This window comes from Lissotriton helveticus, chromosome 7, assembly GCF_964261635.1.
Source record: "Lissotriton helveticus chromosome 7, aLisHel1.1, whole genome shotgun sequence".
NCBI lineage: Eukaryota > Metazoa > Chordata > Amphibia > Caudata > Salamandridae > Lissotriton > Lissotriton helveticus.
Genome location: NC_136068.1, coordinates 331,574,415 through 331,587,522, shown reverse-complemented (window position 1 = coordinate 331,587,522; position 13,108 = coordinate 331,574,415). Strand labels below are relative to the sequence as shown.

At 41.6% G+C, this 13,108-nt stretch overlaps 1 protein-coding gene across 1 annotated transcript in view; it reads left to right on the top strand.

Annotated features, from left to right (window-relative positions):
* The window catches only part of SLC32A1 (solute carrier family 32 member 1), a 76,918-nt gene extending 67,994 nt beyond the window's left edge, over positions 1–8,924 (top strand). Inside the window, exon 2 of the mRNA XM_078652141.1 lies at positions 6,657–8,924. Within this exon, the coding sequence (XP_078508267.1) occupies positions 6,657–7,844 (1,188 nt within the window). The 3' untranslated portion in view covers positions 7,845–8,924. The remainder of the gene's footprint in view (positions 1–6,656) is intronic.
* The last annotated feature ends 4,184 nt before the right edge of the window (positions 8,925–13,108 follow it).

Genomic DNA, 13,108 nt, shown 5'->3' with positions numbered 1-13,108 from the left:
TGTAGTGTTTGCGTAGTGTAGGGTCATGCTGGGGGTAGTGTTTTAGGGTTTTGGGTAGTGTTGTAGTGTTTGCGTAGTGTAGGGTCATGCTGGGGGGTAGTGTTTTAGGGTTTTGGGTAGTGTTGTAGTGTTTGCGTAGTGTAGGGTCATGCTGGGGGGTAGTGTTTTAGGGTTTTGGGTAGTATTGTAGTGTTTGCGTAGTGTAGGGTCATGCTGGGGGTAGTGTTTTAGGGTTTTGGGTAGTGTTGTAGTGTTTGCGTAGTGTAGGGTCATGCTGGGGGTAGTGTTTTAGGGTTTAGGGTAGTGTTGTAGAGTTTGCGTAGTGTAGGGTCATGCTGGGGTTAGTGTTTTAGGGTTTAGGGTAGTGTTGTAGTGTTTGCGTAGTGTAGGGTCATGCTGGGGGTAGTGTTTTAGGGTTTAGGGTAGTGTTGTAGTGTTTGCGTAGTGTAGGGTCATGCTGGGGGTAGTGTTTTAGTGTTTAGGGTAGTGTTGTAGTGTTTGCGTAGTGTAGGGTCATGCTGGGGGTAGTGTTTTAGGGTTTAGGGTAGTGTTGTAGTGTTTGCGTAGTGTAGGGTCATGCTGGGGTGTAGTGTTTTAGGGTTTTGGGTAGTGTTGTAGTGTTTGCGTAGTGTAGGGTCATGCTGGGGGTAGTGTTTTAGGGTTTAGGGTAGTGTTGTAGTGTTTGCGTAGTGTAGGGTCATGCTGGGGTGTAGTGTTTTAGGGTTTTGGGTAGTGTTGTAGTGTTTGCGTAGTGTAGGGTCCTGCTGGGGGTAGTGTTTTAGGGTTTAGGGTAGTGTTGTAGTGTTTGCGTAGTGCAGGGTCATGCTGGGGGTAGTGTTTTAGGGTTTAGGGTTGTGTTGTAGTGTTTGCGTAGTGTAGGGTCATGCTGGGGGTAGTGTTTTAGGGTTTAGGGTTGTGTTGTAGTGTTTGTGTAGTGTAGGGTCATGCTGGGGGTAGTGTTTTAGGGTTTAGGGTAGTGTTGTAGTGTTTGCGTAGTGTAGGGTCATGCTGGGGTGTAGTGTTTTAGGGTTTTGGGTAGTGTTGCAGTGTTTGCGTAGTGTAGGGTCATGCTGGGGGTAGTGTTTTAGGGTTTAGGGTAGTGTTGTAGTGTTTGTGTAGTGTAGGGTCATGCTGGGGGTAGTGTTTTAGGGTTTAGGGTAGTGTTGTACTGTTTGTGTAGTGTAGGGTCATGCTGGGGGTAGTGTTTTAGGGTTTAGGGTAGTTTAGTTGTTTAGTGTATGCTAAAGGCATATTCGTTCTAAAAGTTTTCGTTATTTTAATTTGCGGCCTAATAGTACATGCAGGATTTTTTTTGCGGACTGATGGTATGCGGGATTTCGTCATATATTCGCTAATCATACTTTCTATGGCAAAATGAACCCCCTCATTTTGTTCCTTTTTAAATTAAATGTTTTAAGAGTTACCACTTTATTCCAATCAAGATGGCTTCAGGTGTGCCATACCTTTGTAATAAGTAGGACTGTTAGCACTCTAGTAGTTCTTTAGAACACTGGGACATTCTGTCATTGGGCTATAGTTGGGCTACATCTGGCTGATATTTGGGCTACATTTGTTTTTTTTTGTCTCTGGTGGCCATCTTTGGGCTACATTGGGCTACATTGGGCTACATTGGGCTACATTTGGGCTCCAACATATATATAGCCCAATGTAGCCCAATATATATTTTTCAAAGTTAATTTTCGTAAAAACCACTGGAGCCTATATCTTGAGACATAGCAAAGGCACATCGGGCTACCAGTCCCTACAATTTTGCCAAGTTTGGTGTAAATCCATTCAGCCGTTCAGGCTAAAAGTGAGGCCAACCGCCCTATGGAAAATTGCATGGGAAAAACACGTTTTGGGACCCACCTTTTTTCTCGGCCCCCCCTTGACGAAACCCCCCCAAATTTTCAAGGGCTGCTCAGAAACAAAATGTTCCATTTTCCTGAAAATTTCAGCCAATTCTGTCGTCAAACGCTAAAGTTATTCGACATAGAATTTTCAAAAATCCCATAGGAAAAAAATCCTAACTATATATACCTACTGGCTATCGCCAGTAGGTAATATATATATATATATATATATATATATATTCCAAAACTCCCCCTCACGAAGGAAAGACGAGTCGCACACTTGACTTTGCTGTTTGCAGGTATTTATTTCTTTGTTGAACAGCATGTGGCTTTTTCCTTATGCATTTCATTCGTTCCACGAACTTCCTCAGAGGCGAGCCAACACTCAACACGCCGCCAGCAACCACTACCAAAATGCCTTTTAATCAATTACTTTTTCCGGTCCCCAGATGGACTTTTTATACATATTGCATTATGGGGCTTGTGGTGCTTAAGTGACATGTCCATTTTAAAACCCTCCAATGGGCGGTGTCCTTTAAACATGCTGCTACGGGTTTCACTCTCCATAGTTCATCAATATTATTTTCGCAAAAAGTCAATTATTATCCTACCCATTTTCAAGGCTGGATACATAGCCCTTACCAAAGAAAGTCCTTGGTGGCACCTCGTTGCTCTTCGTGTTTCCACGGACCCACAATTCGGTTCACTTCGTGCAACGTCGTGGCGCTCTTTGGGTGGTGCGTTTACTCTACGGCGGAACCAAGCCGTTACATATATTCCAAAACTCCCACTCACGAAGGAAAGACGAGTCGCACACTTGACTTTGCTGTTTGCAGGTATTTATTTCTTTGTTGAACAGCATGTGGCTTTTTCCTTATGCATTTCGTTCGTTCCACGAACTTCCTCAGAGGCGAGCCAACACTCAACACGCCGCCAGCAACCACTACCAAAATGCCTTTTAATCAATTACTTTTTCCGGTCCCCAGATGGACTTTTTATACATATTGCATTATGGGGCTTGTGGTGCTTAAGTGACATGTCCATTTTAAAACCCTCCAATGGGCGGTGTCCTTTAAACATGCTGCTACGGGTTTCACTCTCCATAGTTCATCAATATTATTTTCGCAAAAAGTCAATTATTATCCTACCCATTTTCAAGGCTGGATACATAGCCCTTACCAAAGACAGTCCTTGGTGGCACCTCGTTGCTCTTCGTGTTTCCACGGACCCACAATTCGGTTCACTTCGTGCAACGTCGTGGCGCTCTCTGGGTGGTGCGTTTACTCTACTGTAGAATCAGTTTACACAACAACTGACAAAGTGATACAGATATTCAGACAGTTTAGTCACTATCCACTATATTTAGTGAGACATTATAAATTGGTCAAGTAAACAGTCAATTACACTGCTACTAAATCCTCCATCCAAATATTTATTTATATATATCCACTCATTCTACAATGCAAATTGCTATATATATAATGCATATTTAAAGAACGAAGCAAACCACATTCACTGGATGATATCATCAGTGATGTCATCAGTGATGTCATTTAAGATGTCATCAGTGATGTCACTGACCATGACATGAATGATCTAATATGTGACATCATCAGCAGTGGATTGCGGGTGCGCGAAATATAGTTAGTACAACTAACTATATAGGAGCAATTTCAATGGTTTTGTATGAGTAAAATGTCCAGCTAACTATAACACCACTAAAACTTATAGTTTTTTGAGTGAATTTCAAAGGTTTTGTAAAAGCTAATGACCTAACTATATAACTCCTGAAACCTATGGTTTTTTCAGTGAATATATATATATATATATATATACAAATTTTCCTCGCCATCTCCAGCGCAGAAATCAAGCCCACCAGTCGGACATCAGAGGAACCACTTTAATCAGCAGGTACAGCATTACCGGTTTCGACCCTCACAGGTCTTAATCATATGCATTTCTGATAGAGCAGGTGATTAGGGTTCAAATAGTTTTTAATTTCACCAAAAGTGAAGAAGGACTTGCGGGCAAGTTTCAAATCCAATTTGTTGTTTTGTTTGTAACTTACACTTTATTATTTCGCGCAGTTTACAACAACCTCCGGATATTTCACGACCTTTCTCCTCCGTTTTTTAGCTTTAGTGCTCATAATTCACAGTTATTGGAGGTCTCTCCTTCGGTTGAGTTGTTAAGCACTTTCGGACTACATGTCCCATCATTCATAACATGCGCTGATAGTTGCCCCACAAGAGTCATTTCTTCATTTGTTTGACATCATTGTTTTTTGTTGATTCGGCTTCGGTATACTTCCCTGCGCACACTGTTCTGCCAGATGCCCACTGTTACGATAAACAGTGTGGCGTCCTGCTGGTTTTCTGTCCCCCGGGGTCCGACTGTCCACAAGAAAGGCAGGATTAATGGCCCGTAGACCTCCTAAGGCTTGGTGGTAGCGCCTCTCGCATACCCCAGTGGTATATATATACAGACAAAACACCTAGGAATTAAAACAAGCCCAAACAGCAACATAACACTAACATAAGACAATTCCACATTAACAGCACAGCACATACAACACACAAGACAAACCTCACAACTTACATACAGTATAACTATGCAATAGCAGTACACTAAGACATGCAAAGAGCACAACTGAACAACAGCAATCTCTGTGTCACAAAATGCAAACACATTCACACAACTAACCAGAACACCAAAGTACAATATCATATATCATCACAGCAGCACAGAAATCACAGGGAAACAACCTTGACAACACAACTTTTACAACACACTACCATTTCAACGAAACTTTTACAACGCATGCAATTACAACACAACCATTACAACGCATGACACTACAACGCACACCACTACAACGCATGTCATTCCAACTCAGTCATTACAACGCATACCATTACAACGCATAACATTACCATCCAACACTTACCCTACTGTTGCACCCCCTGGAGTTAGAATAGTAATTTTTACCCCTACACTATCCAACACTTACCCTACTGTTGCACCCCCTGGAGTTAGAATAGTAATTTTACCCCCACACTATCCAACACTTACCTTACTGTTGCACCCCCTGGAGTTACAATAGTAATTTTTACCCCTACACTATCCAATACTTACCAAACAGGCAATGTAATGTTATGCGTTGTAATGGTATGCGTTGTAAAGGTATTATGCGTTGTAATGGAATGCGTTATAAATGTAGTTTTTAAAATTTCGTTGTAATGGCATGCGTTGTAATGGAATGCGTTGTAATTGATGTTGCATTGTAAAAATGCGTTGTAAAGGTATGTGTTGTAAAAGTGTGCGTTGTAACGTCATACATCCAAATCACACATTATCACAAAACACCACAATATAATAATACAAAAACACTGCATACCAATATAGTAACACAGAAAAACAATACAATTACACAATATTAGTAAATATGTATTTTCCAGGGTAGTAATGTACAGTACTATTATAGTCACCTTCATGATTGTTATCATATTAAGATGATGCTCCTACGGGGAGATCTCAAATGTTAAAAGAAACATTTTCTTAAAACCATTGTATGGCATATGAAGTGGCCAATGTAATTGTAATTATGTGTGATTTTACATATAGAGTCTATCCGGGTTTATTAATGGGCATTCTAGTATTTGAAATCTATATTAGTCACACAACTAATATTAGGAATAGGGAGTGTCCAAAAGTGAATATGCTCTTAACACGACCTGTAACTGACAATCTCCGGAAATCAGTATCGTATTAAGGATTTTTGGGACCCCAGACAAGACACATTTGGGGCTGCTTTTTTGGAATAACTTTGAACTTTATTGTCCATTTTCTGCTCTTTCAAGCATATGAGACATCACACAATATTGAACTGCAGAACTTTCGTTTTTTCAGAAACCAGGTCAAAGAAAAACAGCTAAAATATGTTTTTGCTAAAGTCTCAAAGTCCTTAAAATGTCACTTGGTAGAGAGAGCCAACCTCTGAGGCAGAGGTATGCAGACAGAAGAGGTTGAGAAATAGGTTTAATATCCAGAGTAAAATCACTTACCTAGGGACCCTCTTGGAAGATGGTGGCCCTGGGAAACTGTCAACTTTGCTAATGCCTTAAAACGTCTCTAGCAGGATCAAAAGCAACATTTCCAGTTGGCAAGAAAGAAAGATGGTGAGGTAAATGCAGTGGCAGGCTTCAATATGTAGATATGTCAAAATGTTGGACTTGTCCCAGCAACATGGAAAGCATTTCAGGGTTTCGCATCCTGGTAGTATTTTCCCAGTTATTTGCCTTAAGTAGCTATAAAAATGTGGCTTGAGAGTTAGAAAGCTGTAAAGAATGACCTCTTGATTTGCATACTGGGCTAATATGCTGAATTAGTGAACTTTGATCCCAATATGCAGATCAGTTCATTGAACAAAAAAGTATAAATCTATTATATTCAAATACTAAATTATCTCTTCAAGCCACACCGTCTACCTCATAGCCCATCATGGCTAATCTCCATGAAACACACCACTTACCTTCACTCCACACTCCTGCTATACTTCCTTCATCAAAACCCATCTATTCCACTCTAGACCTAGCTATACCCGCTATCCCTTCTTCCTTACTCCAACCCTAGTTGCCACACTATTCCTGTATTTTAAAGCTTTATCTTGAACTGTGGTATGTTGATTTGTGCCTATGCTTTTTGTTTATAAATACAATACATGCAGACATACATTGTATACATATAACTGATCTATTACTGTTTATTGGCACTTAACCCCATGTCTGCTCTGCTTTTTTCCAGGGAATGTTTGTCCTCGGGCTCCCCTATGCCATCCTCCATGGGGGATATCTTGGACTGTTTTTAATTATATTTGCTGCAGTGGTTTGCTGTTACACCGGAAAAATTCTGATTAACTGCCTCTATGAAGAAAATGAAGATGGGGAAACAGTGCGAGTCAGGGACTCCTATGTGGATATTGCCAATGCTTGCTGTTCCCCCAGGTTCCCGAAACTTGGGGGTCGGATTGTAAATGTGGCCCAGATAATTGAACTTGTAATGACGTGCATCCTGTATGTGGTAGTCAGTGGCAACCTGATGTACAACAGCTTCCCGAACCTGCCCATCTCGCAGAAGTCTTGGTCCATCATCGCTACGGCAGCCCTTCTGCCGTGCGCCTTCCTGAAGAACCTCAAGGCAGTTTCGAAGTTCAGCTTGCTCTGCACCCTGGCCCACTTTGTCATCAACATCTTGGTGATTGCTTACTGCCTCTCCAGGGCACGCGACTGGGCCTGGGATAAAGTCAAGTTCTACATCGATGTCAAGAAGTTTCCTATTTCCATTGGCATCATCGTTTTCAGCTACACGTCCCAAATTTTTCTGCCATCCCTTGAGGGTAACATGAGCCAGCCAAAGGAGTTCACATGCATGATGAACTGGACCCACATTGCAGCCTGTATCCTCAAAGGTCTCTTCGCACTAGTCGCCTACTTAACCTGGGCAGATGAAACAAAGGAGGTCATCACAGACAACTTGCCCTCCACCATAAGGGCTGTGGTGAACCTTTTCCTGGTTGCCAAAGCCCTACTCTCCTACCCTTTGCCATTCTTCGCAGCTGTGGAAGTATTGGAGCGGTCCCTCTTCCAGGAAGTAGGAAGATCAGTTTTTCCGAACTGCTACGGTGGTGATGGAAGGTTGAAATCCTGGGGACTAGGCCTCAGATGTGCCCTGGTGGTTCTTACCTTATTGATGGCCATTTATGTCCCTCATTTTGCTCTTCTTATGGGCCTCACTGGCAGCCTCACAGGAGCTGGCCTCTGTTTCTTGCTCCCAAGCCTTTTCCACCTCAAACTTATGTGGCGGAAGCTCATGTGGCATCATGTCTTTTTTGATGTCTCCATCTTTGTTATAGGTGGCATCTGCAGTGTTTCTGGCTTCATCCATTCGATTGAGGGCCTAATAGAGGCCTTTAGTATCAACACAGAAGAATGATCAGGAATGAAAGACCAATGGAAAGAGAGAAAAGGAAAAGAAGAGGGTTACATAAAGGCACACAAATGCATTCTACATCTAAATGGACTCTAATATACGTGATTGGTCATGATAATCTGACAGTCATCCAATGTGGAAATTTCTAAACATGTGCTTTCTGGGTAAAAACAGATCCTGTGGAGGTGATGATAGCTCTTATTAGACCATTAGAGATTTGGGTGCTGTGAGTCCCCAGTTAAGGTAACTTAGAAAATTGAATCTCAAAGGCCACTTTTAAAGGCATGTTGGCTTGTTTTATCGAATGTACACCAAAATCTTAGCAGGTTTTTGTAGCAGAACACTATCTTTAAAATATCGTCCTGCAAACAAGTTGCTAGCTTATGGGCTACCACAATAACAATATAACAAGAATATAAAGGTATGTATAGATTTATTATTCTTAACTCCATTTATTTACCTTTATTTTTCATAGATAGATACATATTTTCCAGTGATGATTGTAGAGACGAATTGCGTTCTCTCCCACAACGAATCAAAGATTTTATTTCGCTAATTCCACATGTTAACAAATAAAATCTTTTCATTTCTGTGGGAGTGCAGATAATGTATTTCGATGAGAATGGCTGGGAAGATTATAGACTGGGATTTGCAATCTGTCCAGCATGCACTGGTTCTGCCAGGGCAGCAGCCGGCAAGCAGAGAAAGGGATGGGTATATGTATATATGTATATATTCGTATTACCTGGATGTGGAGTTAAAAATGCAAAATCTATACTTACCTATATAGGCTGTCCTTCACGATATTGTAGTGGTCAATATTTTGGCTACAGTATTTTTGTAGGATTATATTTTTACTCTTGATACTCAGACATACAACTGTTTAGCATATATTGTAAAGCGATACAAAGATTTACTCCATCTTTGCTGGTCACCCACAGGGGTGTGGGAAAATTAAAGGCAGTGAGTGTCCACAAGCTGTGCTTTCCTGATTAATGTTTTAATGGATATTGAGGCATATTATCAAGACAGGCGATAAAATTATCGCCGTTTTAGTGGCAGAAAACTGCCGCTAAAACGGCGATAATGGGCTTGCTAATATGCTCTATGGCATTGCAATTGAAACCCATGTTAAATGTGAAGGACATCTAACATGGGCTTCAATTGGAATTCCATAGAGCATATTATCAAGCCCATTATCGCCGTTTTAGTGGCAGTTTTCTGCCGCTAAAACGGCGATAATTTTATCGCCTGTCTTGATAATATGCCCTATTATTAGGTCATGATATCCTAACAAATACCGAACCAACAACCTCCAAATTTGGTATCTGTTCGAGTTTACTTTATATCGCATGAAGTCCTGAAATATTACACAGATTTGTAAACCATTGAATATTAATTGTGCCGATCTAATAACATGTATGATCACATCCACAGGTGCTAAATCATGGAACACACAAATCATTTTAGTTTATTTTACAATCGCTTTTGATTTCTACTATTTTAATAAAAGGGGACTAGGGGGCATATTATCAAGACAGGCGATAAAATTATCGCCGTTTTAGCGGCAGAAAACTGCCGCTAAAACGGCGATAATGGGCTTGATAATATGCTCTATGGAATTCCAATTGAAGCCCATGTTAAATGTGAAGGACATCTAACATGGGCTTCAATTGGAATTCCATAGAGCATATTATCAAGCCCATTATCGCCTGTCTTGATAATATGCCCCTAGGTATTGCTCACAGACCCTGCAGTACAAGGAAACAAACGTTACAAGACAGAATACCCATTTTACTAGTTTTTGGATAACGAGTAAAAATTACTAGGGTGCCAGTTGCCTTTGGATTAAGTTTCTAGTTTCAGAACCTTTTTTTAAACAGTTACATTTAATATTGTGGGTAATACCATTTGAAGTATGTACATTTGTTTTTCCCTAATCAATTTCTTTTTCTTCTTAGAATGCAGTAGGTTGCTGAGGAAAATGCCACTCTCATAAGTGCGTTAATGTGCATGAGGCATAACCATGTATGGTAAATTTAAAGAAGTAAAAACAAAAAAAATCCACACACCATTTAAATGGGAAAGAATAAAAGCTATGTTGGGAAGAAAAATCCCTTCATCTTGGAAGTCAATTTCAAGCAAGCACTCGTTATCAGTTTCATTTCTAAGGAAAAAAAGCACTTTTAAAAAATACGTTTAATTCCATTTACATTTTTAAGGCAGGCAGGATTTGTTGGCTTGAAAATGGTCCAGCAAAGAGAAAACCTCATTCTGTGGAATCTAGCTGACCTGTGGAGATGTTTCCAATGTACGTGTGGTGTAAACGTGGTAAATAAGATGAGATGTATATTGCAAATCGTATCTTTAAAATATATTGTGGTACATAAATATATCAAACAATAAAGAGAAAAAAGGTGTATGGCTGATTTTGTTTATTGCAGAAAACTCCTCGACATTAACACTAGTGACTCCTGTGCCAAGTACTTCCTAAAAATGTTATATATATATAAGATCCGAAACGGGTTCTTGATGGCTGAAGAGGGTTGAGAGGGCCCTTCGTGGAAGAAGGGGGATACGTCCTCCCGAGTAAAACACTTTTAACCAAACAAAGTATCCCACCTAAGAACACAGGGTGTTCCTAACCAAACCAGAGCGATAGAGGATAGGGGGGTAAATGACCCCAGGTGTGTGCAATAGCTCAGCGTGATAAGCCATGAGATGTGAAGAAAAGCTAGGCAAATAGCCAGGGAGGACCCTTGAGGAAAGTGTGACTACAGGGCACCCCAGTACCAAGATACACAATACCCAACAAGTGTGGACAATACAGCACTAAAGACTATACTCGGGCAAGTATTATTACTGCCTGGTATCTTATTTTGTTGGCACTATTTAGCCGTGTATCAATTGCAAATAAAATCCAGGGAGGTACCACTCCGCAACTCTGATGAAAGCCCAAGACTTTTTTGGACCTTTAAGTAAGGCTGAAACATGTCGGTTCAAAACAGGGTCATAGGACCATAATATAGCCTTATAGCCTGCAGTAGCGGGCTATACTGGCTATTAAAGGCCCGCTGCAGCGTTAAAAGCCAAAGGCGAGGGACTTTAACAAGGCAGCGGGTCTTTAATAGACAGTAAAGCCCAGCTACGAAGGGCTATTAGGCTATTAGAACATTCCGCCACTAGAGGGCAGAATGCTCTAACAAATTAAACAAAGGCTTTAGGAAGCAAGGGGATTGAAATTTCCTCAGGCTCTCTGAAGCCTTTGTTCACAGCCAGAGCTGTGAACAAAGAAGCATTGGAATGTTGGAGCTCTGGGCTTATATCAGCCATTATAAGCCCAGAGCTACTCCATTGTTTTCAATAGAGCTTCCAACATTCCAATGTTCTAATAGTCCACATCACCCGCGATAGTGTGTTTTTTACTCTCCCCACCTCCTCCACTAATAAAAGGATACCTTGGCGAATGTGAGGGATTTTAATCTCTAGCCAAGCCCCCTGTTCACCTTTCTCAGAAGTGCTCCCTGGAAAATGTTTGAGCCCACCCTGACCTTTAGGAGTCAGGGTGAACCAATGATGAAGCATGGCACTACTAGACTGTGTGAGGGTTATATATAAAAAAAAGATTGCCCGCACTAGCCACACGGAGCTACTGCACACATCCGGGATAATTTACCGCCTATCCTCTGTCCCTGTGGTTTGGTTAGGAACACACTTGCGTTCTTAGCTGGGATACTTTGTTTGGTTAAAGCTGCCTAAAAATGACCAAGGCTTTTTGAAACTAAATGTCTGAGGGGTCTGGTAAAGCATGGTTTTTGTAACTTTTTTTAAATCAAGACTTTTTATTAGATTTTGTAGCAAAAGGCGGTGCCTTAAAAAAAATAATAATAATCAGCAATTGTCACAGCAGTAGAATGAACGGAGTAGCAGGCCATTCCGCCTAGTAGTGTGGCCAAAATCTACCACTTTCATCAACACAAAAAACAAGCATTACAAAAACAACAACTACACTGCAAAGTTAGCGCTGTTTCAAACCGCAAATCGAAGAAAAAAAAAAGAAGGAATATGCACAACTCACCCAACCTATCCCCCACTCTGAATGACATCAAGAATATAAACTCTGATTTTGTCTCCAGAGACTACTCCAGATGAGGACATCATTCCAGTTATGCCTAGCGGTAACCCGCCCAGCACTCCAAATTTTGTAATATTTCTTAGGGCATCCCCAGGCAATGTAAATAGGATGTTCCAGGCATAGCAGCCACCCAAACCCTCAGTTCAAGCCTCCAATGAGGGAGCCTGAGCCTCCTTCTAGGCCTTCGCAATGTCTTGTTTATTATATAGCTAGGCTTTTACCCACAAAAGTACTCACCGGTGTCTATTCCATCTGAAATGTGTAGTAAGGTGGATCTCGGAGTCCATAGCAGGGTCAGTCACAATACTCCCTCCAAACAGTCAAAGAACCGGCAAGAACCACACAGCCCCAAACTGTATGCACAAAGTCTACCATTGCAGCTTGGCACTTTTGACGGATGGCAGAATCATTTGTCCCCTCCTCTACAACCTCTCCCTAGTGTAATAAATCTTGTGTAAATAGCGCAGCTCAATGAAGTGCTACTTGGAATCGTTGGCCGCCTCATGAGGAGAGGCCAACGCCTCTCTCCAGTCGTCCTCCTCCAGGGGACCCAGGTTACATAGCCAAGCCCCCTGGAGGGCCAGAAAAGTGTCTGGGGCATTGACCATCAGAGAGCGGTAAATTACTGAGATTTTTAAATTGCAAGTTGTTGGGCAGAAGTATTTTGATTTCTAAGGAGATACATTCTGGGATGTCCTCCATGTGTGTGACATATGGTGTGAGTGCATGGCAAAGCTGCAGATATTTGTAACATTGAGTCTGATGGACTTTGAAAGTAGTCATGGAGAACAGTAAAAGACTTAATCGAATTCTCAATGAGAACGTCCCCCAACCTTGAGATTCCTATTAACTCCCAGCATCTGAAACCCTGCACCTCATCCACCTGGCATAGGGCAGGGCCTTACCACAATGGGATCTCCCTGGTGAACCGCCCCCTCACCTCATGGATCCTTCGCCACCCTCCAAGTCAGGAGGAAAACCCTGGTCACCTGGGACGGTCCAAAGGGATTGACTCCCCATTAAATAAATGCAATAGGGTCAGGAAGCTCAACCACCCACCCCTCGAATGCGTAAGTGGTGTCACAAAAGCCCTGAACCAACAATCGCTCAGGACAGTTAACTGAGCAGCTCT